At 40.9% G+C, this 26197-nt stretch overlaps 2 protein-coding genes and 1 non-coding gene across 10 annotated transcripts in view; 2 read left to right on the top strand and 1 right to left on the bottom strand.

The window, feature by feature from the left end:
* The window catches only part of EIF3A (eukaryotic translation initiation factor 3 subunit A), a 33473-nt gene extending 13999 nt beyond the window's left edge, over positions 1-19474 (top strand). For 3 of the 8 annotated variants that reach the window (XM_036439199.2, XM_036439204.1, XM_036439205.2), the window contains 13 exons: positions 1428-1544; positions 1793-1978; positions 2551-2898; positions 3895-3999; positions 4084-4197; positions 5607-5729; positions 6251-6404; positions 6986-7170; positions 11010-11107; positions 11894-12765; positions 15925-16126; positions 16968-17158; positions 18257-19474. In XM_036439199.2, coding sequence (XP_036295092.1) covers positions 1428-1544; positions 1793-1978; positions 2551-2898; positions 3895-3999; positions 4084-4197; positions 5607-5729; positions 6251-6404; positions 6986-7170; positions 11010-11107; positions 11894-12765; positions 15925-16126; positions 16968-17158; positions 18257-18486 — 2925 coding nt within the window. In that variant the 3' untranslated portion in view covers positions 18487-19474. Of the gene's footprint in view, positions 1-1427; positions 1545-1792; positions 1979-2550; positions 2899-3894; positions 4000-4083; positions 4198-5606; positions 5730-6250; positions 6405-6985; positions 7171-11009; positions 11108-11893; positions 12766-15893; positions 16127-16967; positions 17215-17466 lie in introns of those variants that run through there. The other 5 variants (XM_036439203.2, XM_036439201.2, XM_036439200.2 and 2 more) reach the window with 5 other exon arrangements.
* On the top strand, positions 546-673 carry LOC118719664. The gene has a single exon (XR_004988225.1). It is a non-coding gene; the product is annotated as a small nucleolar RNA SNORA19 (small nucleolar RNA).
* Positions 19475-22353: 2879 nt separating the features above from the next.
* NANOS1 (nanos C2HC-type zinc finger 1) lies at positions 22354-25961 on the bottom strand. The gene has a single exon (XM_045582143.1). The coding sequence runs from the start codon at positions 25749-25751 to the stop codon at positions 24900-24902; it is 852 nt and encodes a 283-aa protein (XP_045438099.1). The 5' UTR covers positions 25752-25961; the 3' UTR covers positions 22354-24899.
* Positions 25962-26197: the final 236 nt, after the last annotated feature.

Genomic DNA, 26197 nt, shown 5'->3' with positions numbered 1-26197 from the left:
CCGCCAGGCCTTGCAATGTGGCCCGCACCGCGCTGTCATCACTGCACTCCGCTGCGTTTCCATCACAATGACAGTTTATGACTGTTCAGTAAACCATTCGGCCCGCGATTTAGGCTGGATTTTAGGTTTTGGCCCCTTCTCTGATTGAGTTCGACACCCCTAGTAAGGGTACTAAGACTGAATATTCAGACTGTTGATATAAATCTATTTCTCGGCTTTTTGCTATTAGAAAAATGTTGCAGTGAGCATTTTACACTTATCTTTGCATACTTCTGTGATTTTCTGTAGCATAGAATTAGGCATAGACTTTACATGTTTAAAGCTTTAGTAGCTCCTGAAAAGGGTCTATTAAGGGACATAACCAGTTGTAAATGAGAAAGCCTTTTCTCCTGCTTACACAAGGTATTTTCAGTCTTTTAACATATTTTAGTCTGATTTCTCAAGTTTGACTAGTGTAGTTTATAATACAGCTTAAAAGTTTGTTTTATCTTTCATTTGTTTCATTTGGGGGAGGGGCTTTTTTTTATATGTTCACTTCAGTATTTGCGCACATTTCATTGACCTGCTTTCTCATATATGTGAGCAGTGTTATTTCTCATGTGCTATACAAATAGTTGAAGGTTAATTAGCAGTGTAACTAAGTAGTAATGCTGCCAGTCTCCTTCAGACAACCAGTTTTATAAAAAGCGTTCAGGTGAATTAGGTGGCTGGTGTTTATCTGCAAATTTGTGACCAGTTAGGTTTTTTTGTTTTGTTTTATGAAACTATGAATAGATGTTTTTCAGAAATGATGTGGGGTGACTGTTTAAAGCAGCAGTTGCCAACTAGTGGTCCGTGAGGTCCGAAAGGTTGGTGACCACTGGTTTAAAGCATGAGACTTGGGTTTGAGAGCCTTTGATTGGAATGCCAACTCTAGCAATGTACTGTTAATGTAGCTACTCTGAGCTTCAGCTTCTTTTTTCTGAAAAATGGGCATAATTTCTACTTCCCATCCTATCCTATATAATATATAATATAATAAAAGCCTAATATGCTAAGTGTCTTGACTGTTAGTTCAGCCATTCAACCAGTTGCTATGATGCACACTGACCATCAGGGGGCAGGCACTGTGACCTATAGGTTAATTTGCTGCTGGTGTCTGGCTGATCGGGATTGGGTGAGATGGGCTGGACATGCCCTGTACCCTCCCACGGTCCCTTCCTGGCCTCAATTGTGCACCGGGGGGGTCCTTTGGCCGGGCTTGTGGTTATGAGGCCAAAACTGGTTCTCCGACATCCCCCAAGCGGTCCTGGATTGCAAGAGGGCTCAGGCCAGGTTGGGGGACCCCACTGCACTGAGCCTTTAGTGATTTTTAAGACTGCATATAAAAAATGCTGAATAAACGATAAGCTATTCTTAGTAACCTTGTGTTGTTGTTTTTTATACAGGTGGCACAAATTTATCAGAGCATTGAGTTTTCTCGTTTGACTTCTCTGGTTCCTTTTGTTGATGCTTTCCAACTGGAACGTGCTATTGTAGATGCAGCCAGGCATTGTGACCTGCAGGTATGTGCTGTAAGGGGACACTGAGGGGAAGGCAAGGCCCTTTAAGGACTAAAAACACAAAACCTTTGTTTCTTAGCTCTTGGTACATTGGCACCGATTTAAAGCTTTCCTGAGCTAATCTTGTAGGTTTTGTATTCAACATTCTTTCATTAATTTTTTCTCAAGTTCAGTTGAAATTTTTTATCAGAAGTTGGACTTGATATATAAATATAGACTTAACTATTGATGATAATATTTACTTTTCAAAGGTTCGTATTGACCACACTTCTCGGACCCTTAGTTTTGGATCTGATTTGAATTATGCTACTCGAGAAGATGCTCCACTTGGTCCTTATTTGCAAAGTATGCCTTCGGAACAGATAAGAAACCAGCTGACAGCCATGTCCTCAGTACTCGCAAAGGCACTTGAAGTCATTAAACCAGCTCATATATTGGTATGCATCTTTGGGAGAAATAGACTACAGAAATTATGAGGGGCCCTTATGCTATGTCTTTCACAAAAAGGTTTGAGATGGTGTCTGAAAGAAGGGATTTAATATAGATTATCTATTCAGTTGTATTTGGTATTTTTGGTATTTTTAGCAAATGTCTATCAGATGTACAGAATACTAAGATGCCTTCCATTGGGTAAAATAATACAAGTATTAAATGGGCGTACAGCAGACCACACAATGATGATCCCAAATGGGGGTACTATGATTGATTGGGCTTTGCCTTCATGCCTATGACTTTTTCTTTGTGTGTTAGTATTCCTCCCTGGCTTGAACACTTCAAAGGAGATTTGGTGCAGAGAAAAGTTGACCTAGCAAATACAGGCTTTTCAGCTATATCATTGCTGTGGGAGTAGTGACATAGCATTTGGAACTGAGAGTTTGTAGTTTGAATAATTCATCTACTGTTATTAAATGCAAACACATAGGGGTAATACCTCAGGATTATTTAGTAATTTTTGATGGCTAATACCATGATATGTCACTTAATTTTTAAAATGCGTTTGTTTTTGAAGCAAGAGAAAGAAGAACAACATCAGTTGGCTGTTACTGCATACCTTAAAAATTCACGGAAAGAGCATCAGCGTATCCTTGCTCGCCGTCAGACAATTGAGGAAAGGAAAGAACGGCTTGAGAGTCTGAATATTCAGCGTGAGAAAGAAGAATTGGAGCAGAGGGAAGCTGAACTCCAGAAAGTACGGAAGGCTGAAGAAGAGAGGCTGAGACAGGAGGCAAAGGAGAGAGAGAAGGAACGCATCTTACAAGAACATGAACAAATCAAAAAGAAAACTGTTCGTGAGCGGCTGGAACAGATCAAGAAAACAGAACTGGGTGCCAAAGCATTCAAAGATATTGATATTGAAGTATGTAGTACATTACTCATTAAACTTAGTTTTATCCAGATTTCTTAGAAGCACAGTCCTTTATCGCTTATTGGTTTATTTTGGGTTATTTGGTGATTCATTTTTGGTACACAGGATTTATTAACTAAAATCTGTGAAGTAAGCATCTATACTAATAATCTATATCAGTGGTCGACAAACTCATTAGTCCACAGAGCCGAATATCAACAGTATAACGATTGAAATTTCTTTTGAGAGCCAAATTTTTTAAACTTAAACTTCTAACGCCACTTCTTCAAAATACTCACCCGGGCTGTGGTATTTTGTGGAAGAGCCATACTCAAGGGACCAAAGAGCTGCATGTGGCTCGAGAGCCACAGTTTTCTGACCATATATCTATAAGAATAAAAGGGTAATATGCAGCCATGGGCTTAGGCAGCCAGGAGCCCCAGCGCCTGCTAGGCCCAGGGTTCAGGTTTCACAGCTGCCACGGCCAGCAGTGGCAGCAGCAGTGATGGGGGGCGGCACCTTCCCCTGATCAGCCCTGTCGCCTCCCACAGAGGGAGGCCACAGGGAGCGGGCCTAAGCCATCAGTAGGACATGCTGGGCTGAAGGACCTCACTACCCCGCCACCCCCTAGGCCACAACTTTTCTGCCACCTGGCAGTGGGCAACCACTAATCTTTTTGCCTTTAGATTTGGCTATTCTAGGTATTTTATGTAAATAGAATCATGCAATATGTTTTGTGACTAAATTCCATCTATAGTTTTTTGTGCACTGGGTCTAATTTGTTTTTAATAGCTGTACAGTTTTTCAACACTGTTAAAAGGGAGTTTGGGTACATGCATATTTTTGTCCTTATAATCAAATGGAAACATGGTTGTTGTAAAACATTTTTACATTGCTTAAATTTACTCATTGTGTAGAAAGTAATTTAGGTTTTGATTCTAGAAGCAGTGCTCCATTGCATTTTTATTACATTCTTATTAATGATTGTGCATTTGTATTATCTTTCAGGATCTTGAAGAACTGGATCCAGATTTCATCATGGCTAAGCAGGTTGAACAACTAGAGAAAGAAAAGAAGGAACTTCAGGAACGCCTGAAGAATCAAGAAAAGAAGGTAAATGAAAGAACTGGTAAAATTTTAACATGTCAGATTAAAAAATATATATTTTAAAACTACATTTATTTTCATGTTATTCAGATTGATTATTTTGAAAGAGCTAAACGTTTGGAAGAAATCCCTTTAATAAAAAGTGCTTATGAAGAACAGAGAATTAAAGACATGGATCTGTGGGAACAACAAGAAGAAGAAAGAGTAAGATTTTAATTTAATTGAAATATTTTTAGACTGTAAGCTAAAATTAAATCCTCTGACACTATTGGGTCCAGGATATCAAAATTGATTTATTTTATTAATCCTCACCAAAGGACATTTTCCATTGATTTTTTGGGGGGAGAGTGGAAGAGAGGGAAAATCTGAGAAACACATTAATTGGTTGCCTCCTGTTCTAGCCCTGACTAGAGCCTGGGTCAGGGAAGAGCCTGCAACCAAGGTACTGTACCCTTGACAGGAATCGAACCTGGGACCCTTTGGTCCAAAGGCTGGTGTACTCTCCACTGAGCCAAACCAACTAGGGAAAAATTTATTTTGTAATCTTTTGCCAGAAATGGTGTGCTTTAGTGGATGCAAACTAACGGATTGGTGGATAGATAGAAATTTTCACAGTGAGATTAAAAAATGAAACTTATAAAATACAAAGGATAGCTGAAAAGTTTAACTTTTTAGTACAGAATTGTGCAATTATCTAATATTATAACATACCCCCAAAATAAGCTTGTTACTCATTTATCAGTTATTCCTCATGTAGAACTAAATTTTCTACCACCTGGCTGTAGAAAGTTTCAACCACTAATCTTTTTTTGCCTTTAGATTTGGCTATTCTGGGTATTTTATGTTGTTTTGTGACTAAAGAATTCCATCTATAGTTTTTTTAGTCTTTGTTTACTTGATGATACAAAAGTAAGGTTTGCTTGTAGTAGCCAAATTTATAATAAAAAGAAATGACTTGGTTCTGGTTAAAAAAAGAGTAAAGTAACCACAGGCAGGAGACAGCATCCATTTGTGGGGACTGCAGTGTGGAGAATGCAGCCCTCTTCTTAATGATTGTTGTCATTGTGGGACAAGTATTGCCAGTTCTTTCAAATATTTTTAGAAGTTGAAATTTTTGTGATATAAAATTAGGAAAAGTGCTACAACAGACCAAATAAAATATTTGAGATAATTTGCTGCAGTCTCTTACTGAAGCCTTTCATTTTTTCCCCTTATGACACAAAAGGAAAAGCCTTCTTTAATCTGTAGTTTATCTTGCCTGAACCTCCAATTGTTTTTAAGGAAGAAATGCCTTTAATAATTCAACCATAGTGTACTAACATTTTTGGTGTTTTATTTGTTTTACCATATATATATATATATATATATATATATATTGTTTTTCCTTTATAGAAATTTGTGCTACTGTGGGCCTAAATAAAAACGTTCTTGCAGATGTCTCATTTATCCATCTTTCTGATTGCCTTCCTAGGGACCTGTTGGCATGAAGGATAGTAAGGTTGATAAGGCACAGGAGCTGCTTGTGTTCTGCAAAGATAGGCCAGGATTTGGGGTAAATTAGTAATCAGATAATGAATGCTTTGGAAATTTAACTTTGTATTATGTGTTTGCAGATTACTACTATGCAGCTAGAACGGGAAAAGGCTCTTGAACACAAGAATCGAATGTCACGAATGGTTGAAGACAGAGATTTATTTGAAATGCGACTCAAGGCAGCACGACAGTCTGTTTATGAGGTACATTTATGGCTTCAGGGAAATGTTCATGAGCTTTAGTTTTGCCTTAAGCGTTCTTCAATACAGTAGCACATTCTTTATTGAACTAACATATATAATGTTACCATTCAAATAACATTTTAATAGAAAATTTCTTAAATATTCTCTAAGCTAAGTAATCAACCATCAGTATTTTTCTAAAGGCGCTGGTGGGCTGCATAAAATTTGCAATTGATAACAAGCTTTTGTTTACTATTTACAGAGAGAAAGAAAAAATCAAGTGTTCTGTTCATAGCATTCTAATTTAATCATTCATTTTAGTTTGTATGGTGGTAGGCCCACTTCATATTGTCAACAATTTATGTGTTTAGAAATTTGAGAAAACCTTTAATCATTTCGAAATTCTAGTTTTTTTACTTGAAGGTTGCTTTTTATGGTTCCAAGAAACCTGCAGTGCTTTTGTAAACTTAAAACTTCATTACTTTTGTAGCTTTTCCAAAAAACTTGATATATATTTTTTAATTTGGGGTAACCAATTACAGGAAAAACTTAAACAGTTTGAAGAGCGATTAGCAGAAGAAAGGCATAATCGCTTGGAAGAACGTAAAAGGCAACGTAAAGAAGAACGCAGAATAACCTACTATAGAGAAAAGGAAGAGGAAGAGCAAAGAAGGGCAGAAGAGCAAATGCTAAAAGGTAACTGTAGACCAAGATTGGAGGTGGGATTGATTACACAAGGTTGATATTAGGTCAGTTTATAGCAGTCTTATTTAGAAAATATCATACATGAATTGAGATGTAGGGATCATTGACTTATTAACTGCAACTAACTAGTTCTCAGTTTCTGGGATCTTAACTTTTGCTTTATGTGAAGATACTATGTCATATCAGCTGAAATCTCACATTTTTGGTGTTCTTTTAAAAATCAATATTGCTTTTAAATTTTTTATTACTATATTCTGTGTAGTACTCACATTTATTTAGGAATATCTGTCAGATGAAGTCTGTCAAATGATCCTTTGTCTGGTATCAGAGATGTTCAGGATTTGAGGAGGGATTCCTAGTGTCTTCTTAAGTCATTACAAAACTTTTAATGATGAGTGGCATAATACTTGTTTTCTCAAATATCTGTCTGTTAGCTGATAGTAAGCTATTTTTAAATTGTTAAAAAAGGATTTACCTCTAAATTATGCATGTTTAATACCAAAGAAGTAGACCTAGCACTGAAGGAAAGGTGCAGGTAGGAGGCACTCTCTAACCTACTACATTTTATATAGAGCGTGAAGAGAGAGAACGTGCAGAACGGGCAAAACGTGAGGAAGAGCTTCGAGAATATCAGGAGCGGGTCAAGAAGTTAGAAGAAGTAGAAAGGAAAAAACGCCAAAGGGAGCTGGAAATTGAAGAAAGGGAGCGTCGTAGAGAGGAAGAGAGAAGACTTGGTGAAGATCCACTTTCTAGAAAGGTGAGTATGTAAACATTGCTTTCCCTGGGATGACTTGTTCTCTTCACGATACATATGTCAATGCATATGTCAATGTCTGGGCTTGGTGTTTTGAACCAGTTTCATTCAAGTCTCTGGAAGTCTGGTATTGCTTTGTCTTCCCAAAGGCAGAAGGTTTTTAAAGGGAGAAAATTGAACTTCTGTTAGTGGATCTGAGATTTTTATAGGCTTCAGTCTATTGCACTTGTCAGTCAGAGTGAATCTCATAAGACTTAAGTAGTTGACAAGATATAACACTCATTAGTGCTATGGAAAGAGGGACTCTTCTGTGTTTCTAGGAAAGAGTTTTGAATTAAAAGATGTGAGTTCTCTTAGCTCCTTGGCACTCGAAATTGGCGGACCATCAATATTCACAATCCCCCTGGGAGCTTGTTAGAAATGCAGAATCTCAGGCCAGGCACCAAACCTGAATTAGAACCTGCTCTTTAAGGAGATTGCCAATCAGTTCAAATGCTGCTCTGTTATATTTAATATGCAGCTGTTTACCTGCTTTTTAATGAGATTGCCAATCAGTTCAAATGCTGCTCTGTTATATTTAATATGCAGCTGTTTCCTTCCCCACTCTCTTGAGTCTCTTTATTTCCCCCTCCTGGCTGATAGTACTGTTACCCACTTATTCACAAGAGTTTTGAATCCCTCTCCTCTCTATTTTTATACTCCTGCCTTACTTTAGTTTTCTTTTGCTTATATTACTTACTGTCTCCTTACTATTCTTTCTGGTCTTAATCTTCCTCCAGCATCAGACTGCTGATTTTTCATACTGAGTATTTGATCATTACACCTGCTCTTGGGTTGCAAACCTTCTTTTGGTTGGTATTCATTACTAGGAACCAAAGGTTAAAGCATGTCTTAGCAGTTAAGGCCTTTCATGTTGACTGTTTTTTCATTAGCTTTTCTTAGTCATCTATACTTCAGGCAGACTGAGCTAGCTAGTTTTATCCTTTTATCATGTGTCTCTGCATGCTCTTTGCCTATCTTTTCTTCAATCCTTTATCTGTGTCATATCTTCATGAAGCCCTTATCTTTATTAGAGGAACTGTTACTACGTTACCTGTGTAGTCTTCAATTTTAGTTTAATGTGTATGTGGATGATAGATTTTTACTTCGTTACTCTTGTCACTAATTTCTATTTTTACTTCCTTGTTATCGGTGGTTGTGGCTTATATGGTTTCGAATTTTTTTGAATTTTAGTACATTTCCACTTGAGGTAACTTCCTATGATTGTGGGTTTCCAAGTTTTTGTTTGTTTGTTTTTTAGTGTTTGCAAATCTGTTCATCGTTTTGTGCATTTTAACATTTAGAGTCTGTTTTATACCCTTCTGTCCCCCACCTTCACCTTCTTTTAATTAGAGAGTTTTTAGTTTTTAGTCTTTAAAATGTTTTTATTGATTTTTACAGAGGAAGGGAGAGGGGGAGAGAGGTAGAAACATCAAAGAGAGACATCAATGCGGATCGGTTGCTTACTGCAAGCACTCTGCTGGGAATTGAGCCTGCAACCCAGGCATGTGCCCTGATGAGGATTCAAACCAGAGACCTGGTGTATGGGTGGATGCTCAGCCACTGAGCCACACTGGTTGAGTGGAGAGTGTTTAGTTGTATCTATTCACATTTAACATGGTAATTATTACTACTTGTTTTATTCCTAATATAGTTTAGAGTTTTTTATTTGCTTCCATGTGCTTGCCATCCCTTCTTTTCTTTAAATCAAACTTAAGAACTTTGTTTTCTCTGTTTTTATTTTATTTTATATTTTATTGATTTTTAATTTATTATTTTTTAAATATATTTTATTGATTTTTTTACAGAGAGGAAGGGAGAGAGACAGAGAGCCAGAAATGTTGATGAGAGAGAAACATCGACCAGCTGCCTCCTGCACACCCCCTACCGGGGATATGCCTGCAACCAATGTACATGCCCTTGACTGGAATTGAACCCGGGACCCCTCAGTCCGCAGACCAACGCTCCACCACTGAGCCAAAAATAGTTTCGGCTGTTTTCTCTGTTTTTAGTGATGACCATTTGTTTTCCAAAATAGCCTGTAGATTTTGAGAACTTTTGCCTCTTCAGAACAAAACAAAATTCTGAGCATACTTTTATGTTGCGTTGAAACCAGCTGCATGTTTTTGCCCCGCAGAACGTATAAAAGTTCTAAGGACTCATTTAAGTTTTAGAAAGCCATATTGGCAAACATTATTTAGTTTAAAATATGTTTACACTGTATCACCTTTCCCCCTTTGCAGATAACTTCTTTTTGTTTTGTATTTTATCATCTTAATTTTTTCAGAATGTCTTTGTGTATGTCTCAAAAGAGGTTTTGTTTTTATCTCACAGTTGAACAATGGTTGAGCCAGTTCTAAATCCTCCTCTCCAGAGACTTAGCCCTCTGCTCACTGTTCTAGTACACATTGGGGAGGGGGCTTGATAATCGTCTTGGCAGACACTCTTTAGACTTTTCTCTATCTTTGGGGTAAAGATTTAACACCATCGTTAGTTGCCTACATGTGTGGTCTTTATGAGTCATCCTTTTTGGCACATGTGCCCCTTTCAGTCAGAGGATTTACTCAGAGAAGATTGGATTTCCTTAACTTAGGGAAATTTTTTTTCTCCTTGTCTCTATTCTGGCCTTTCAAAGTTCTATTTATCTCTCTCACTGTTTCATTTTTTCAACTTTGTCCTTTTGTAACTGGTTTTCTGTAATTCCTGTTAGTTTCTATGTATATCAATAAAGCCTATTCTGCTGTTGATCTACCAAGTGACTTTAAAAGTTTTGGCGATCATGTTAGTTTTTCAGAATTCTTTTCATGTTTGTTTATTGGCTCTCATAGCCACTCCCAAAATCTCCGTTGAAGTTCTGATACTTGTACTAAAACCTCATAAGTTGAAGTCTTTTGAGTTTAATTTACAGGATGAGTATGAATAGTAAGAGAAACTTGGTCTTCTGGAGTTGACATTCCCTCCATTGGAGTTGTTATGAGTTACTATAACTTAAATTGAGTAAATATTTTCTCCCACAATGTTCACTTGGGAACGTGTCTTAGAAGAACAACTTCCATTTTAAGAGATAGCCTAGAGTCAGTAGCTCTGATGACAGATGACTTACCTTATGGCCATTCTTGTCCTTCACTGCTTCTTAATGTCAGTTGTTGGAGGCTTTTATTGCCAAGACACTTTAAATTGAAAATTAAGACCCTCATATTCATCTACAAGGGATTATAGTTATTCTCAGCTTCTTAGATTTTTATTTTAGTTCTCCCATCCCATGCCTAGAGCTTGTTTTCAGTGTTCTTTTCTTCTGACTTTGGCCTTATGTTTGTAGGAACAGTCAAGCTGTGCCAGAAGTGTTTGTGATTAAAATTATATGCATTGCTTATAATTTTCATCTTAAGGGTGTTGAGTATCTCTCACACCCTCTCCATAATTTTTATTGACAACATAATATTTTGAAGAGGGAAATGTGAATCTAACAATCCCCTATTAAACATTTCATTTGCTCCACTTCTTTAGTAGGCACTGTGATGTACATTTTGGGACACTCAGCTTTTTACACATCTTATAAGGGAATTTCTAGTTCAAAGAAAATCTATAGACATTTAAATTATTCTAGGGGGAATGCTGCCAGATTGCTTGCAGGTGGTTATCAATTTATAAATCCATTCACAATACTTTTCACTATACTGTCAGTCTAATTTCAGATTAAGAGAAATAATTTTAAAACATTTATGTTTAATATAAAACATTTGCATAATAACAATAGTAATTGTTCCCAGTGTAGTGCATCTTACTATCTTTGGTCAATGTAGGACTCTCGCTGGGGAGACAGAGATTCAGAAGGTACATGGAGAAAAGGACCTGAAGTCGAATCTGAGTGGAGAAGAGGCCCACCAGGCCCACCAGAGAAGTAAGTAGAGTTAAGGAAAATGGTACCAATCAATCACAGGTTCTGTTAATATCTCATTGGTGGTTTTCTAGTTTGGTTTATTTGTAGGGTTGGGGAGAAGAGAGTTGTGAAGAATTGTGTATATGTCTCGTACTAAAATGTTTTTCATAGTTTACTTCAAAACTGCTGTAATTGCTGACTTCTGAACATCTTGAGGAATGAGTTAGCAGTTAGAGTAAGAATGAACATTCATGACATTTTTCTTTTCCTTTAAATTTCTTAAGTAGATTAAACCATCCTTTATAGTGAAATTGTCAAGGTTCTCCAGGAAAAGTATAGATGCCCTTTTAAGGCAGTTGTCTGTTTATTGGTTTATTATTTATTGATGTAATAGTTTGGATTTTATTTAAAAAAATTTTTTTAATTAGGAGAACATATTGTAGGAATATGTTTAAAGGATTTATGCCAAAGTGATTTTTAAAAGTGCACTAATTCCCAAAAGCACCATGTGCTTTTTTTTATTTTTATTTATTTTTAATATATTTTATTGATTTTTTTTTTTACAGAGAGGAAGGGAGTGAGATAGAGAGCTAAAAACGTCAGTGAGAGAGAAACATCGACCAGCTGCCTCCTGCATACTGGGGATATGCCCGCAACCAACGTACATGCCCTTGACCGGGATCGAACCCGGGACCTTTCAGTCCGCAGACCGACGCTCCACCACTGAGCCAAACCTGTTTCGGCAAGCACCATGTGCTTTTTAAGAGAATTATTCTTAAAGATTTTTTTTGGCTTGTTGCTCTGTAGGGAGTGGAGACGTGGAGAAGGGCGAGATGAGGAGAGGCCTATTAGAAGAGATGAAGATCGCCCAAGGCGGTTGGGAGAAGATGAAGATAGAGAGTCTTCTCTTAGACCAGATGAAGATCGGATTCCCAGGCGGGGCTTGGATGATGACAGAGCCCCTCGACGTGGTCCTGATGAAGATAGGTTCCCTCGCCGTGGGGCAGATGAGGATCGGCCTTCCTGGCGCAATGCGGATGATGACAGGCCCCCCAGGCGAATTGGTGATGACGACAGGCCCCCCAGGCGACTCGGTGATGATGAGAGGCCCCCCAGGCGACTCGGTGATGATGACAGGCCCCCCAGGCGACTCGGTGATGATGACAGGCCTCCCAGGCGACTCGGTGATGACGACAGGCCTCCCAGACGAATTGGTGATGAAGATAGGGGAAGCTGGCGGCATATGGATGATGATAGACCACCTAGACGAGGGCTGGATGAGGACAGAGGAAATTGGCGGGCAGCTGATGAGGACCGAGGACCAAGACGTGGTATGGATGAAGATCGGGGGCCGCGGCGAGGAGGTGCTGATGATGAGCGGTCATCCTGGCGTAATGCGGATGATGACCGAGGCCCAAGGAGAGGCCTGGATGATGACCGAGGTCCAAGGAGAGGCCTGGATGATGACCGGGGGCCCAGGCGTGGGCTGGATGAAGATCGAGGACCTTGGAGGAATGCCGATGATGATAGAATTCCCAGGCGTGGTACAGATGATGACAGGGGTCCTTGGAGAAACATGGATGATGACCGGATCTCAAGACGGGCTGATGATGATCGGATTCCCAGCAGAAGGGGCGAGGACTCAAGACCTGGTCTCTGGAGACCATTTGTCAAGCCAGGTAAAATTTTGGGATTCAGAAATTCAGATTGCATTCTTTATAGACTCTATTTGATATATTTACAAGTAGAAAGTGAAAGTTTTACACAATCTAGTCTCCACTGTTCTATAGATGATAGCAGGTTGTTCCAAACAAGGAGTATCTCAAATGACTACATTTTTATTTTTTTAATTAATAAAAGTTATTTTTCAACTGGAAAAAACCCCACAAATTTTAATTGATATATGACAGATTGGTTTGTATTCCTATTAGTTTTTAAGTAAACTGATCTTTTACCTTTTCTTGAAGATCTCTGCAGTGACTTATGTCAAAGCTTACTTACCTTCAATGTCCCACACAAATTACCACCCCTTTTTCTCTTTGTTTCCTTTTGCCTTTTTGATGCTTTAAGTGCTTTTCTTCCTGTGTCCATACCTTCAGTGTCCTTGCTCATCAGGTCCTGTCCTGGACTAGCCTTCTTGTAATAAACTTTTGTCTGTACTCTTGCCAACCGTGGGATTATTCTCACAGCAAGAGCTCATTTCCTTATTTGTTAGTCTTAGGTCTGATCCTCTTTTCATACTTCACTGCTTTGAGTAATTATGTACAAGTCTGTGATTTTGACGGTCTCCAGATGACAACTTCAGATCTCTTGTTTCCAACTGTATACTGTACAGAGCGCATCTCTACCTGAAAATGTCAGTGACACTTCACACACCTGTCAAAACTGACTTCACATACAATACTCTACCCACATGCATACATATAAGCACCCAATTCTCTTTGGGATTCCACTTTCTTTTCTTTTTTAATGTATTTTATTGATTTTTTTTTACAGAGGATGAGAGAGGGATAGAGAGTTAGAAACATTGATGAGAATCATCGATCAGATGCCTCTTGCACACCCCCTACTGGGGATGTGCCCGCAACCAAGGTACATGCCCTTGGCCAGAATTGAACCCAGGACCTTTCAGTCTGCAGGCAGACGCTCTATTCACTGAGCCAAACTGGTTTCGGCTGGGATTCCACTTTCAAGCTAATCGTATAAGCTGCAAATCTGGAAGTCTTTGCTTTCATCCTTTAAAGCTTTTATTTAGTTTAGTTCTAGTTTATCAATGTTCCTTAAGCCCACCCACTTGTATTTCCCCTGCATGTTCTTGGGTCTGGTCTACCATCATTCTTTAACTCTTGCTGTTACTGGTCTCTGCTAGCTCTCCCACCCCCAATTTGAGTTTTTGTGTAATAACCAGGGCAATCTGTTCTAAATGCAAGTTTAAATACCAGCTTCCTTGCCTTTACCTTTTGTGGTTTCTGTTGTATACTCTGTCTCTTCTAGTGTCACTTCTTCCTACTGTCTAGCTACGTGACTTTGGGTAAGCCACTTAACTTTCTGTGCATCATGTAAAATGGGGATAATAGAATAGTCAATTCTCATTAAGTGGTGATAGTTGTATTTTATAAAGTCTCTCTGAATTCTGAACCATTTGCTCCTAGGGAAAAGATAAGGTAGGTTCCTGTGAGCCTTTTAGTCACAAGTTTTGTCAAGCAGTCAGTAATACACAACTTGCTTTTTATATTTCTATTTAAAGATATTTAATATATAGTGTTGATTAATGTTGAACTCATAACTAAAGTATTGTAATATTTTCCTGAATAAACTTATCTAACACAAATATTTTCTCCCATCCACTGCCTTCTTTGCTTGGGAACACTAGAGAACATTTTAGCCCAATCCTTGGAGGCCATTTTAAACGGTGAAATCACCAACCAAAAGCTAAAAAATGCAAAACTAGACCTTCAATAAAATACTTATTTGAAGTATGAGAGATGCAGCAAGAAGGCAATGTTGCCTTATTCAACCTCTGCTGAAAATGTACTGTCAGGTGACTCAAAATATTTTGCAACTTTGCACATGTCTGCTAGTGACTATAAAAGTTCTAGAGTATTAATTTTGGGGGTATAAATTTTAGCATACAGGCAAATTAGCAAATATGAACTCTACTCAGCTCAGAGTTTGGAATAGTGCTATGGCACATGATAATGTACATGCTAACAGCAATAATAATTGTTAGCCTTAAAACTGTAATACATTTTCATTGAGATCTCTGTTGCCTTTGGCCTTTTTGTGTGCATATATAAATAAATAAAATGGCTCTAGCAGGTTTGGCTCAGTGGATAGAGCATTGGCCATCAGACTGAAGGGCTCTAGGTTCAATTCCGGTCAAGGGCACGTACCTTGGTTTCAGGTTACATCACCCGTTCTGGGCATTTGCAGGAGGCAACCTATCGATGTTTCTCTCACATCAATGTTTTTCTGTCTGTCTTTTTCCCTTCCACTCTAAGAATCAATGGAAAAATATCCTTGGCTAAGGACTGACTAAATAAAATGTTTCTAGCTTTGGACATTCTCTGGATAAGTGTGAGGTACTGGGCAGGGTCCAAGGCTTTATCCTTGCTTCATGATAGCATAGGTGGTAAATGATGGAGAGCAGTAATAGGACAGGAAAGAGTGCTTTTGGTTAGGAAAGTTTTGAAAATGTGGCACTGTCTGAATGAATACATAACTGAGACTCTGTCGTTTGTTTTTAAAAATATATATTTTATTGATTTTTTACAGAGAGGAAGGGAGAGGGATAGAGAGTTAGAAACGTCGAAAAGAGAGAAACATTCATCAGTTGCCTCCTGCACACCACACCTCCTCCTGGGGATGTGCCTGCAACCAAAGTACATGTCCTTGACAGGAATTGAATCTGGGACCGTAAGTCCACAGGCTGACGCTCTATCCACTGAGCCTAACGGGTTAGGACTGGGGCGCTCTGTCTTTAGAGATCGATCTAGCTCCTTCCCTTCTCCCTTTAAATTTTTGCTTAAGTGAGTTGTTTATCATCAAAACATACCCAAAATAACTGCATACAGGATACTCAACCAGGGCTATATAAGTTTTTTATGTCATGTGTTCCTGCATGTTAGAGAAACAGGATAGGTAGTCACAAATAGGAGCTGGAATCTTGTGAAATGATGTAAGTGGCTTTAGTTTGTGTTTGTGTGTGTTTATAGAAGTTGGAGTGTCTTAAATTAGTATGTAGAATGGTGCTGGATTAATATCAACATTAAGATCTCTATTCATAGTTGCCAATCTGTTTCTTGAGTGGAAAATATTTTTGCATCTTTAAAAAATAGGTGGATGGAGAGAGAAAGAAAAAGCCAGAGAAGAAAGTTGGGGTCCACCTCGAGAATCAAGACCACCAGAAGAACGTGAATGGGACAGAGAAAAAGAAAGAGAGAGAGATGGTCAAGATCGCGAAGAGAATGACAAGGATCCAGAGAGAGAAAGGGACAGAGAGAGAGATGGGGAACGAGAAGATCGCTTCCGAAGACCGAGGTTTGATATTTGAGTTGAAACTATCCATGGAGTTAAGACACTCCTGAATATTCCAGACCATTTCGAGAGATGGTGTTCCTCATTTGTCCCTCTGCCAATATTTATAAGAATTATAGACTTAAAAATTTTTTTTAGCTGTCATTTAATTGAATGTTTCTTTTTAACAAAGTGTTAAAATGGAACCATGAGCTGTGTGGCTGTCTACATGTTTATATAACTCTGGTAGTGGAATAAGTGCAGGTATCTTTACCAGTCCATTTCTTTTTCCCTGTGGTCTGGGTCAATCAGTTTTATTTCCCTTAAGTTCCTAAAAGCCCCTTTACTTTTTAAAAAAATTGCCTGTTGGGGTGACATTGGTTAATAAAATTGTATAGGTTTCAGAAAGCCCCTTTACTGTTACTAGTGGTAATTCTTACTTGCTGCTTTTGGTTATAGTGGCTGTATACTGATAAATCTAGGCCATCACTATTTAATAGAATTTTCTACAGGCATGAAAATGTCCTATACCTGTAATGTCCAATATGATAGCCAGACTCATTTGAGGCTGTTGACCATTTGGCATATGGTTAGTGCTCCTGAGGAAGTGTCTTGATTTTATTTTAGTTAATATAAACTTAAGGAGCCATAGATGGATAGTGGCTACTGTGATGGACTGCACACAGCCAGATGTTCTTATTTGCCTGCCACTCCTGAGGCACAGATTGAGATTAAGTGATGAGTTTAAACTTTATCCCTGTTATATTAATAAACTCTCTGAGGACCATGTAATATAATATATTCACTATAATTCCACATATAGTCTAACATCAGAACTTAACATGTCATTTTTGAATGGCTACAGGGATGAAGGAGATTGGAGAAGAGGGCCAGCTGAGGAAGCTTCGAGCTGGAGAGATTTAGGTCGCCGTGACGATAGGGATAGAGATGACCGCCGACGTGAGAGGGATGATCGCCGAGACCTAAGAGACCTAAGAGAAAGACGAGATGACAGAGACCGCAGAGGACCTCCTATCAGATCAGAGCGTGAAGAAGGTAGAGACTGTCTACACAGCTGCTAACCATCGGGAATCATTACTGGGGAATTTTGGGTTTTGGATTTTTAATACCTTTTTTTTTTTTTTTTTTAAATATATTTTATTGATTTTGTACAGAGAGGAAGGGAGAGAGATAGAGAGTTAGAAACATCGACGAGAGAGAGTCATCGATCAGCTGCCTCTTACACACCCCCTACTGGGGATATGCCCGCAACCAAGGTACATGCCCTTGACCGGAATCGAACCCGGGTTCCTTCAGTCCCCAAGCCGATGCTCTATCCATTGAGCCAAACCGGTTTCGGCTGGATTTTTAATATCTTATAAATTTACGTGGACACCAAAAATAAGATAGTGGACATGTATTCAATTTAGAATCCATGGTTCTCTTAAACTTGTCAGTGGTTGCTCTGAAGTTAGCTTATCTCTAAATCCAAAGTATAGTAGTAGACTAATTAAATTGGATAGTAAGCAAAATATAAAGTTTAAATGAAACAATTTGTCATTTCTTATAAAAGTAAGATAGATAAGTACAAAGTGGAAATAAAACATTCTTTCTCTGAAATTGTAGCAATTGAAACTAGTAGAAAAATACTTCCAGTATTGAAAATGACCATTGCACCTAAGTAATTGTCTCACAAGCTTTTAATATAATGTTAGTACAACTGGATTATAAGGGTATTTCTTCTTTTATAGCCATAATGAAAAAAATGTTCTTATGGCCAACTAGTTGTTAAAACAAGAGCTCCAAGATAACCTTTTAATTTTAAAATTTTAATTCAAGATTTTTGTCACTTTGTTAGTTTTTATAGTTAAAATAACTAGGACATTTCCCAGGCCGACGATTTCGTCTTCTTTGCAAATTTGAATTATATCTCTAAATCTCTATATTCTTTTAAAGGTTTCGTCAGAAAATGTGTCAAAATGATTAAAATGTGTTTAGCTTTTGTGTTATTTTTTTTTTAATGGCAATTCTGTATTGTTTCCTTTAATACAGAATTTCTGAGTAATTTGAGGCATTTCTTTAGCTGACGTTCTGTTTAGTCTCAGCCAATAGAATATAGTACAAACACTCTCTCTTCTTTAATTAAATTTTTAGTGAGCTCCTGGAGACGTGCTGATGACAGGAAAGATGACCGCGCAGAGGAGCGGGATGCCCCTCGTCGTGTTCCTCCCCCAGTTCTTTCAAGAGATCGAGAGAGAGACCGAGACAGGGAAAAAGAAGGTGAAAAAGAGAAGGCCTCATGGAGAGCTGAGAAAGAGAAGGAATCTCTTCGTCGTACTAAAAATGAGACTGATGAAGATGGATGGACTACAGTACGACGTTAAGTCTCAAAATAATGGATTCAAACTCACGTCTTACATAGGTTTGAACACATTCAAGGATTATTATACTTGTGCTCAACCAGTCTAAATTGGATTCTTTAATGTTGTCTCACCATAACACAAAAGCATGAACTTGTATTAATCCTATATAATAGATTGATCATGCACTGTATCACAGAAGGTTGGAAAACCTTGCCATTTTCTGGAATTTAAGGTGTTGGCATTATTTCATCAATCACTTGTTTACAAAAAGAGAAAAACTAAAAAATAAATTTAAGATGTGAACCCTTCAGGTATTGAGTAACACCTGTATCTTGGTATAGACTGATCTTTTTTCTTTTGATTTTGAAATATCTGATATTAATTTGGAATGAGGTAAGGTTCTGTTAGAAAATGTATTTCAAGACTGAAGCAGGGAGCTGAAACAATTTTCAAACTATTAGCAGTTGAGACATACCTCTAGGCGGTTTGAGGTATCAACTAAATATAAGAAGTTTTTAGGTTTACTATAAGTGCAGTAAACATTACACACATCTGATACAGTGGGATTTTCTGCAGATTTTACTTGAAAGAGGTGAGTATAAAGCAATTTGCAGTCATCATTGAAATGACAAGAATACTGCTCAAGTGTGAATCCAAAACAGTTACAGCTTTTATATTTTAAAGCATTTGGTAAAGTTCCTGATACTTTTTTCTGTTGCCAATAGCAAACTGCTTTTCCATTAATGGAGAATTCATGCCTTTCAAGCATTTTAAATATGACAATATTTATAAATGTGTGGTTTGGAGGACTTGTTTAAATTCTTTTTCTTAATTTCTTTTCGCTTTAGGATAGATCCTTCAACAGGTAATTTGTAGTAACGACTGTGTTGACTTCAATTCTGGAGTGTAGTAGCTGTGTTAAAGATAACTATTTGGTCTTATTGAAGCCAACACAGAACTTGCTGCTGTGTTTTTTCTTTAATGATAAATAAAATACTTACAGAATTTGTTTTTGTGTTGATTTGTGGTTATATTTAAGCTGCTTTGTTTATAATGGTGATGTTTGCATATTCAGTTGTTGATCTTACTCGAGCTTTACCTGTGTCATTAATTGTCTCATTACGCAGTAGCGAAGGAAGTAACCTACGTGTACTAGAAGGCAAATGTGGTCAGGATGTTCCCCTAAGCCAGTGGTCGGCAAACTCATTAGTCAGCGGAGCCAAATATCAACAGTACAATTGAAATACCTTTTGAGAGCCAAATTTTTTAAACTTAAACTTCTTCTAACGCCACTTCTTCAAAATAAACTCTCCCAGGCTGTGGTATTTTGTGGAAGAGCCACACCCAAGGGACCAAAGAGCTGCATGTGGCTCTTGAGCTGCAGTTTACTGACCACGGCCCTAAGGTGTCCTTCATGAATGTGGACCCCTTAGTTTCCCTGTCATGTGTTGTCTCTGTGAGCTTATGCATTGTGTGTGCTGCTGGCGTGCACACGTGGATGTGCTGTACCATCTTGGGTCTTTCTCTGAAATTAGAAAAATCACAATTCAGAGAATGTTTGTTGCAACTTTATAGTGGCTGTAGCCACTTAACAGTGCTGATCAGCTATTTCAAGTGAGAACTCATCCATGCGGCTACTTTTCTTAGTGGTTTTGGCAACCTACAGTTCTTCATTATTGTTCCACAAACCAGTGTTTTGTTATTCAATAATAGTTCAGCTGTAGACACACTGTTGTAGTAATTATCTTGGTAAATATGATGTCAAGAGTCAAGAAAAGCCATAAGACAGATAATAGAGTCTGTTGTAACTTTTTGCCTTCACCCATATATATATCTCAAAGTTGCAAATATAGCTACTCTTTTTGTGGAGAGTGGCTACAGTGTTTGGACAGGTTCAAGCCTCGGACTAATGAGAGGGCACAGTCCTCTCATGGCCATGTGCAAATCCCAGCTTGGAGGGCAGAGCCCTCCCTGCACAATTTGACGAACAGCTGTAGTTGTAAGCTTGTACCTATGGTCTGAACACGTGGCCCCACGTGCTTGAGTGATAGAGGCTGCAAGCAAACAAAGCTTGATCAGGTGCATGTAGTTGAGTAGGATCGGAACCCACAAGAATGTTGTAAACATCTTGACCACGCCCTTATTTTGCCTCTTGGCATCGGCTATAAAGTAAAGACGTCTTGTAGTCTATGGTGCTGTCACTAGCTCTCAGGGGACAGTGTCCCACCGAGATCCAGCTTTCATTCTCGTCTGTCTTTTCTCAATCCTTCACCGCCCCCACTCAGGTTCACCCTTGGCTATGCTGGTGCGGCACACTCTTTCACAAAGCATCCTTACTAAAATTCCATATTTTATTATTTTTGCCTGATTATATGTCTTGAATCTGATGCGCCCTCTCCATGGAGTCATTGCTTCAAGTGATAACTGCTGTTTTGGTATATATTGATATAAAGGTTTAAATTTCAAGATAAAGTGATCTAAAAGAGGTCTGACTTTGTAAAGATGGTCTGTTAAATGTTTGTGAATTACCAGTCAGATGAAAGAATGTATTTGCTCGAACCTCTTTCCAGTTATATTTTTTGGAAATATGGGTGATTCAAGTAAAGGATGTGTCGACCAGTAATCTTTCTTAGTCTCATCAATAAAATTAAACCAAAAAACTTCTTTGTATCCATATAAGTAACATCTGTGCATGGTGAAGTTCTAGCAGAGGTTTTGTGGTATTTTTCCTTTTGGTAATGGTATAAATTGGTCTGAGAAGTAATGAGATTAAAAAATCCTTATAAAGAATTGGTTCCTTCAATTGAACAGTTATGCCTGAAATATTTGTATGATCCTCCAAGGCTGGTAAAATGTCTTTTTCTGCCCATTCTTCAGAATCACTTGACTGTTGGGATACTATCACATTTCTCTTGCCTTCTTGATGGTCTAATGTCAGACGCATTACTGTCTTCTGACAAAGTACTTCAGCTGACTCCCACTCAGCCAATCAAAGTGTCACACATAATTCAGACGTTTGGCACTTGTTTTTTGTAAACCTTTGCCATAATAAAATATGGATGGAAAGAATTAGATGTATTGCTCATAATGTCTAAGTTCGGACCGGAAACAAGTATACTCGTGGACAGTCAGCAAGGTGGTAAATTATTCCTCACAATGACCAGTGAGAATTCCTGTTGGTACAGCTGTAAGGCCAGAAGAGGGAGTATTGATGCTTTTTTAATTAAATAATATCAGATGCAGTCTTTTCTGTGATGTTACCAATGATGGTAACTACTTTTTAAACAGCTTCCTTTCTAAACAAGCGGAAGTCTTTAAAAGGTCTTTTGTGAGTAGAGTTCCTTTTCTTTTGTAATAAGTAAAAGAAGTCTGAAGTTAGGAGAGCCGGGCTGTCCTGAGATCAAGGCCCCACTGGACAGTTCACTTAGGCGGCTTTGTTTAGAGGACTTCAGGTGCATGCCTGTTGGTTAGGCTTCCAGGCTTCTCGGCAAGCCCTCCCTTTCTGTCAGGACCCTTTCCCAGACCCACTGATGTTCTCCATGTTTTTCTTGGCAGTCAGGATCCGGGGCATTGGAGGAGAGAAGTCTGCTGTCCGTTTGTGATCCTGCCCTTAGGTTTCCACTTTCGGGACCTTACCCCCCTCCCACCCTCGTGTGTTATCACTGGTGTCAAAGCCGACCAGCTTACCAATGAGAAGTCAGCCATGTTCCCAGTGACGACTGCATTTTTAAACGAGAATACCATTACTTTTAATACAGGTTGTTGAGGGTGTGTAGAGATACAGTGGCCAAAAAAAACCCCCCAATCCCATTAGTTGTCCATAAGTGGCTACCAGGAGGAAGTTGACACCTTTATGTGTGGGATGTTTTTTATCAAGGATTACCTGTGTTTTTACCATTTTGGTTGTGGACTGATTTATAATTTTACAAGGCTGACACACATGGGACACTACGGGAGGTATGTTTCTCATGTGGCCAAGAACAGAAAATTTGGACTAAAAACGTGCCTTTTCTTTCCCTTAAAGTAGTACATATACTTGTGGTATAACTTTAAAACATAGTTTTGGCTTATAATAAATCTTGGCCAAAAGTTGTAATCAGAGTAATTCTGCAGCTTCCAAAAAGGACTTCACAGGAAAACTGAAATTCAGACATTAAAAAGCACTGGAACTGTCTCTACAGACAGGCAGTTTAGGGCTGTCCGTGCCTCCAAGGTCGGTATTGAGGATTCCATACAGTATTTTGCTTTTAGCCAAGTATATAGTATGTTTTTTCGAAAATAAGTTTTTCATGTTTTTTTAAACTTTGAAGAACTGGAAGGTTGATTTTAACTAGTGTGGTTAGAATACTTTTCATAAGGTATCTAGAATATTAATGACATTAAGTCTAAATAAAACACTTTTAATGTTAGACAGGAGAGTAATGCAGATCTGAGGGGAAGTGATAGGGATGTGTTTGAAGTGGATTAACGTAACGGTTGCCGAACTAATTGTGAGGGTCTTCTGGATACCTCCCCAATACTCTTCTGACAGGGACTTGAACTCCTTGTTCAAGGTGTTCCCATTTAGGCACAGCCCACCAATGGATTTGCATACTGAAGATATATTAAAGCTACAAGCCTGAGCCCTGGAAGCTGTGTCTATAATTTGGCTCTTTTAAAACACAAAGTAGCTGCCGGCCTACTCCTGGCTGAAGAATGACTGATCGGTTTATAGTGACTTGAAAAGGAGAATAGCAGTGGGAGTGGTAGCACGGATTCATGTTGACCTGAAAATTACCCCCACAGCACAATTTAAGCTGATGTATTTTCTAGCAAAAGGAGCGATTACATGGCTTTGTTAAACTGCTTGAGTTTGGGCCCAGTCACATCTCAAGTCCTATGGCCTGGGGCTAGACAAGCAGGAGTGCATTTTTTCCCGGCGGAAACCGAAGTATGCCCTCAACCCTCTCCCTTGATGCACCTTCCCTGAACAAAAAGGCTCAGAGCTATCCAAGGTTATCTACTCCAGCCTCCGTTAACCTTCAAAGCAGTGTTCAAGCCAATTGCTGTGGAGGAAGCTAGCTTTTTAGTATGAAAGCAGTCTAACCTCTAATAACCTAAACTTTCAGATAAGCATTTTGTGTTTCTGGTGGATTCATCTTTATTTCCACTTTTGCCTCCTGTCTTGACCTAGTTACACGTTTAAACTTGGTGGGTTTAAACATGAGGGTGGGAGGTAGAGTAGTGGTTAAGAACCTTTGCTTGAGGATCAGGTTTAATCTCATGTATGGGTAACTAACTGGTCAGGTTCCAGAAATAGCCTGGGGTCTTCCAGTGAGAATGGGAACACACGGAGGTCTAGCTCCTTGTCTCCAACCCCCAACTCCATACTTAATGCTTATTCTGGTTTGAGGACTGCCTTAAAGCCAGGCAGCCCAGAGTGGAACCTTCTTGAACATAGATGACTGCGTTAACCTTCCGGAGTGCAGAGGACTTCATCTTCCATTTAGTTTGAAAGGCAACAGGTGGAATGAGCTTCCCCTGGTTTGGAACCCTGACATGGAGCGACTCAGGGTCAATCCAGCTCCCTCTCCACCTCAGTATCACAGTGTTTCTAAGAACCGGGAAGGGGGAGGTGCATAGACAAAAAGCCAAGTAGCAAAAGTTCTAGGTAAGATTAATGAATTCATATACAGTTACTGTATAAATACACAAGTCAATTTCTTAACAGCACCATTTCCAAGTGTATACACAACATGATCTATAGCGGCACATTTTTTAAAGGTGAAAAACAGTTTCTAGTGAAGTAATAAAAGATCTGGTACATAGGAGAATAAGGAGCTGTGTTCTACCCGCTACAGATTGTGCGTTTTTACACCTCCAGCTAGGACAGAAACAAGCCACGAGGAGGGAACGCCCACCCAAAGCAATACCGGAAAGTTTTCAAAACCTTCACTTCTCAAAACGGATTCTACCAGGGGCTGCTTCCCCTGGCACCAGAATAACTGATCAAAGACAACTAAACACCTCTTCAAACAATAAAAGTCACTTTGCCGACATTCCATAAAATCGCCTAAGTTCAATAGAGAGGCTTTTAAAAAAATATTCTAGACCTAGTAAAGTGCCTCCGTGAATAAAATTAAACATCCAAGATTAGACAATTTCATACCGATGCGCATCTAAAATAGGTCGGAGTATAGATAGAGAGTAAATAGCGCCTCTAAGTTGCCACGTTTCAGTGAGCGGGACGCGCACAGCCTTCGCCGTCCGGACGTGCACAGACTGGAAACCAGAGAAAAGTCAAGATTGTAGCGTCTTGTCTCCTCCACGGGACTCCGAACGGCCGGCTTGCTTTGGAAAAAAAAAAATAAATAAACCAAGACGACATCCCAAGAAGAACCGAGGACTGAGCTCCAGGAGGAAGCGATGGAGAGCGGGCAGGCGGCCGGCCGGGCTCAGCGCAGCTTCCTGCCGGGCGGGCCGTCGCGGGGGCGCGCGGGCGGCGCCTTGGACAGCGGGCAGTACTTGATGGTGTGCGCCGTGTCGCCGCTGGCGCCGCACAGGGGGCACGTGTAGCGCCGCAGCACCGGGCACAGCACGCGCCCGTCGGGGCCCTTCAGGATGTGCGTGGTGTAGAGCGCCACCGCCTCCTTGTTGTTCCGGCAGAACACGCACACCTGCAGCTCGGGCTTGAGCAGCCGCGCGGCGGCCGCCCCGGGGGGGGAGGAGGAGGAGGAGGAGGACGCGTGCAGCCGGGGCTCCGCCGCCCACGCCAGCGCCCGCTCCTCCCGCGGCGGGACCCCCTCGGCCGGGGCCGCGGCGGGCGCGCAGCCCAGCAGCACGGCGGCCGCGCGGCCGGCGAACGGGCTCAGCTCGGCGAAGCGCTCCTCCAGCAGCGCGGCCTCGGCGGGGCCGGCGCACAGGTCCAGCGCGCCGCCCAGGCAGCGGGCCCGCGACCCCGGCTCGTCGCTGTCGTCGTCGTCATCCTCGTCGTAGTCCGGCGGCCCCAGCGCCGGCCCCAGCGCCCCGGGCCCGGCTCCCGCGTGGGGGGAGCAGCAGGACGAGGAGGAAGAGGAGGGCGGGGAGCCGCCGCCGCCGCCGCCGCGGTCTCCGTCTCCGAAGCCTCGCTCGCCGCGCACCGCCTTGGTGATGAGCGTGGCGAGCCCCAGGTAGTCGTTCCAGGAGCTGAAGGGCGGCGGGTGCGCCGGGCCCGGGGCGCTCACGTAGCGGGCGCTGGGCACGAGCGCCATGGGCGGGGGGGCGCGGCCGCGGCGGGGCGAGGGGGGCGCCCAGGGGAAAGCCTCCATGGGCGGCTGCGGGCCGCGCGCGCCGCCTCCCCGCCGCCGCCGCCGGCGCGGGCGGGATGGAACGGACGCGCGGAGCTCAGCCGCCGGCCGGCCTGCCGCGGGGGTGGGGCCGCCCGGCCGCCTTTTATCCGGCCCCGCGCCTCCACGCCCCGCAGCCTCGCCGCTGCGGCCCTGCCCTCTGCGCTGCCCAGCCCCGGCCCGGGCGGAGGCGGAGCGGAGGCGGGCGCGCCGGGGGCGGGCGGGCTGCGGGCGGTGCGCGCTCCGCTCCGGCCCCAGCAGCTCCGGCGCCCCGCGCGCTGCGCCAGCTTTGCCAGCTGCGGGGCGGCTTTCATTCCGGGAGGGGGCGGGGCGGCGCCTCCGCGGGCCCCGGCGCTCATTGGCTGCCGACCAGAGCCCCCTGCGCCGCGGGTGCCGCTCAGGACGCTGATTGGCGGAACGGGGAAAGG

This window comes from Pipistrellus kuhlii, unplaced genomic scaffold (genome assembly GCF_014108245.1).
Source record: "Pipistrellus kuhlii isolate mPipKuh1 unplaced genomic scaffold, mPipKuh1.p scaffold_m20_p_15, whole genome shotgun sequence".
Taxonomy (NCBI): Eukaryota; Metazoa; Chordata; class Mammalia; order Chiroptera; family Vespertilionidae; genus Pipistrellus; species Pipistrellus kuhlii.
Note: the sequence above shows the minus strand (reverse complement) of the source record. Positions and strands in the feature narration are given on the sequence as shown.

What these genes read in the sequence shown, in the direction of transcription:
- NANOS1 (XM_045582143.1), bottom strand. Translation starts at nt 25,751, where the DNA reads ATGGAGGCTTTCCCCTGGGCGCCCCCCTCGCCCCGCCGCGGCCGCGCC.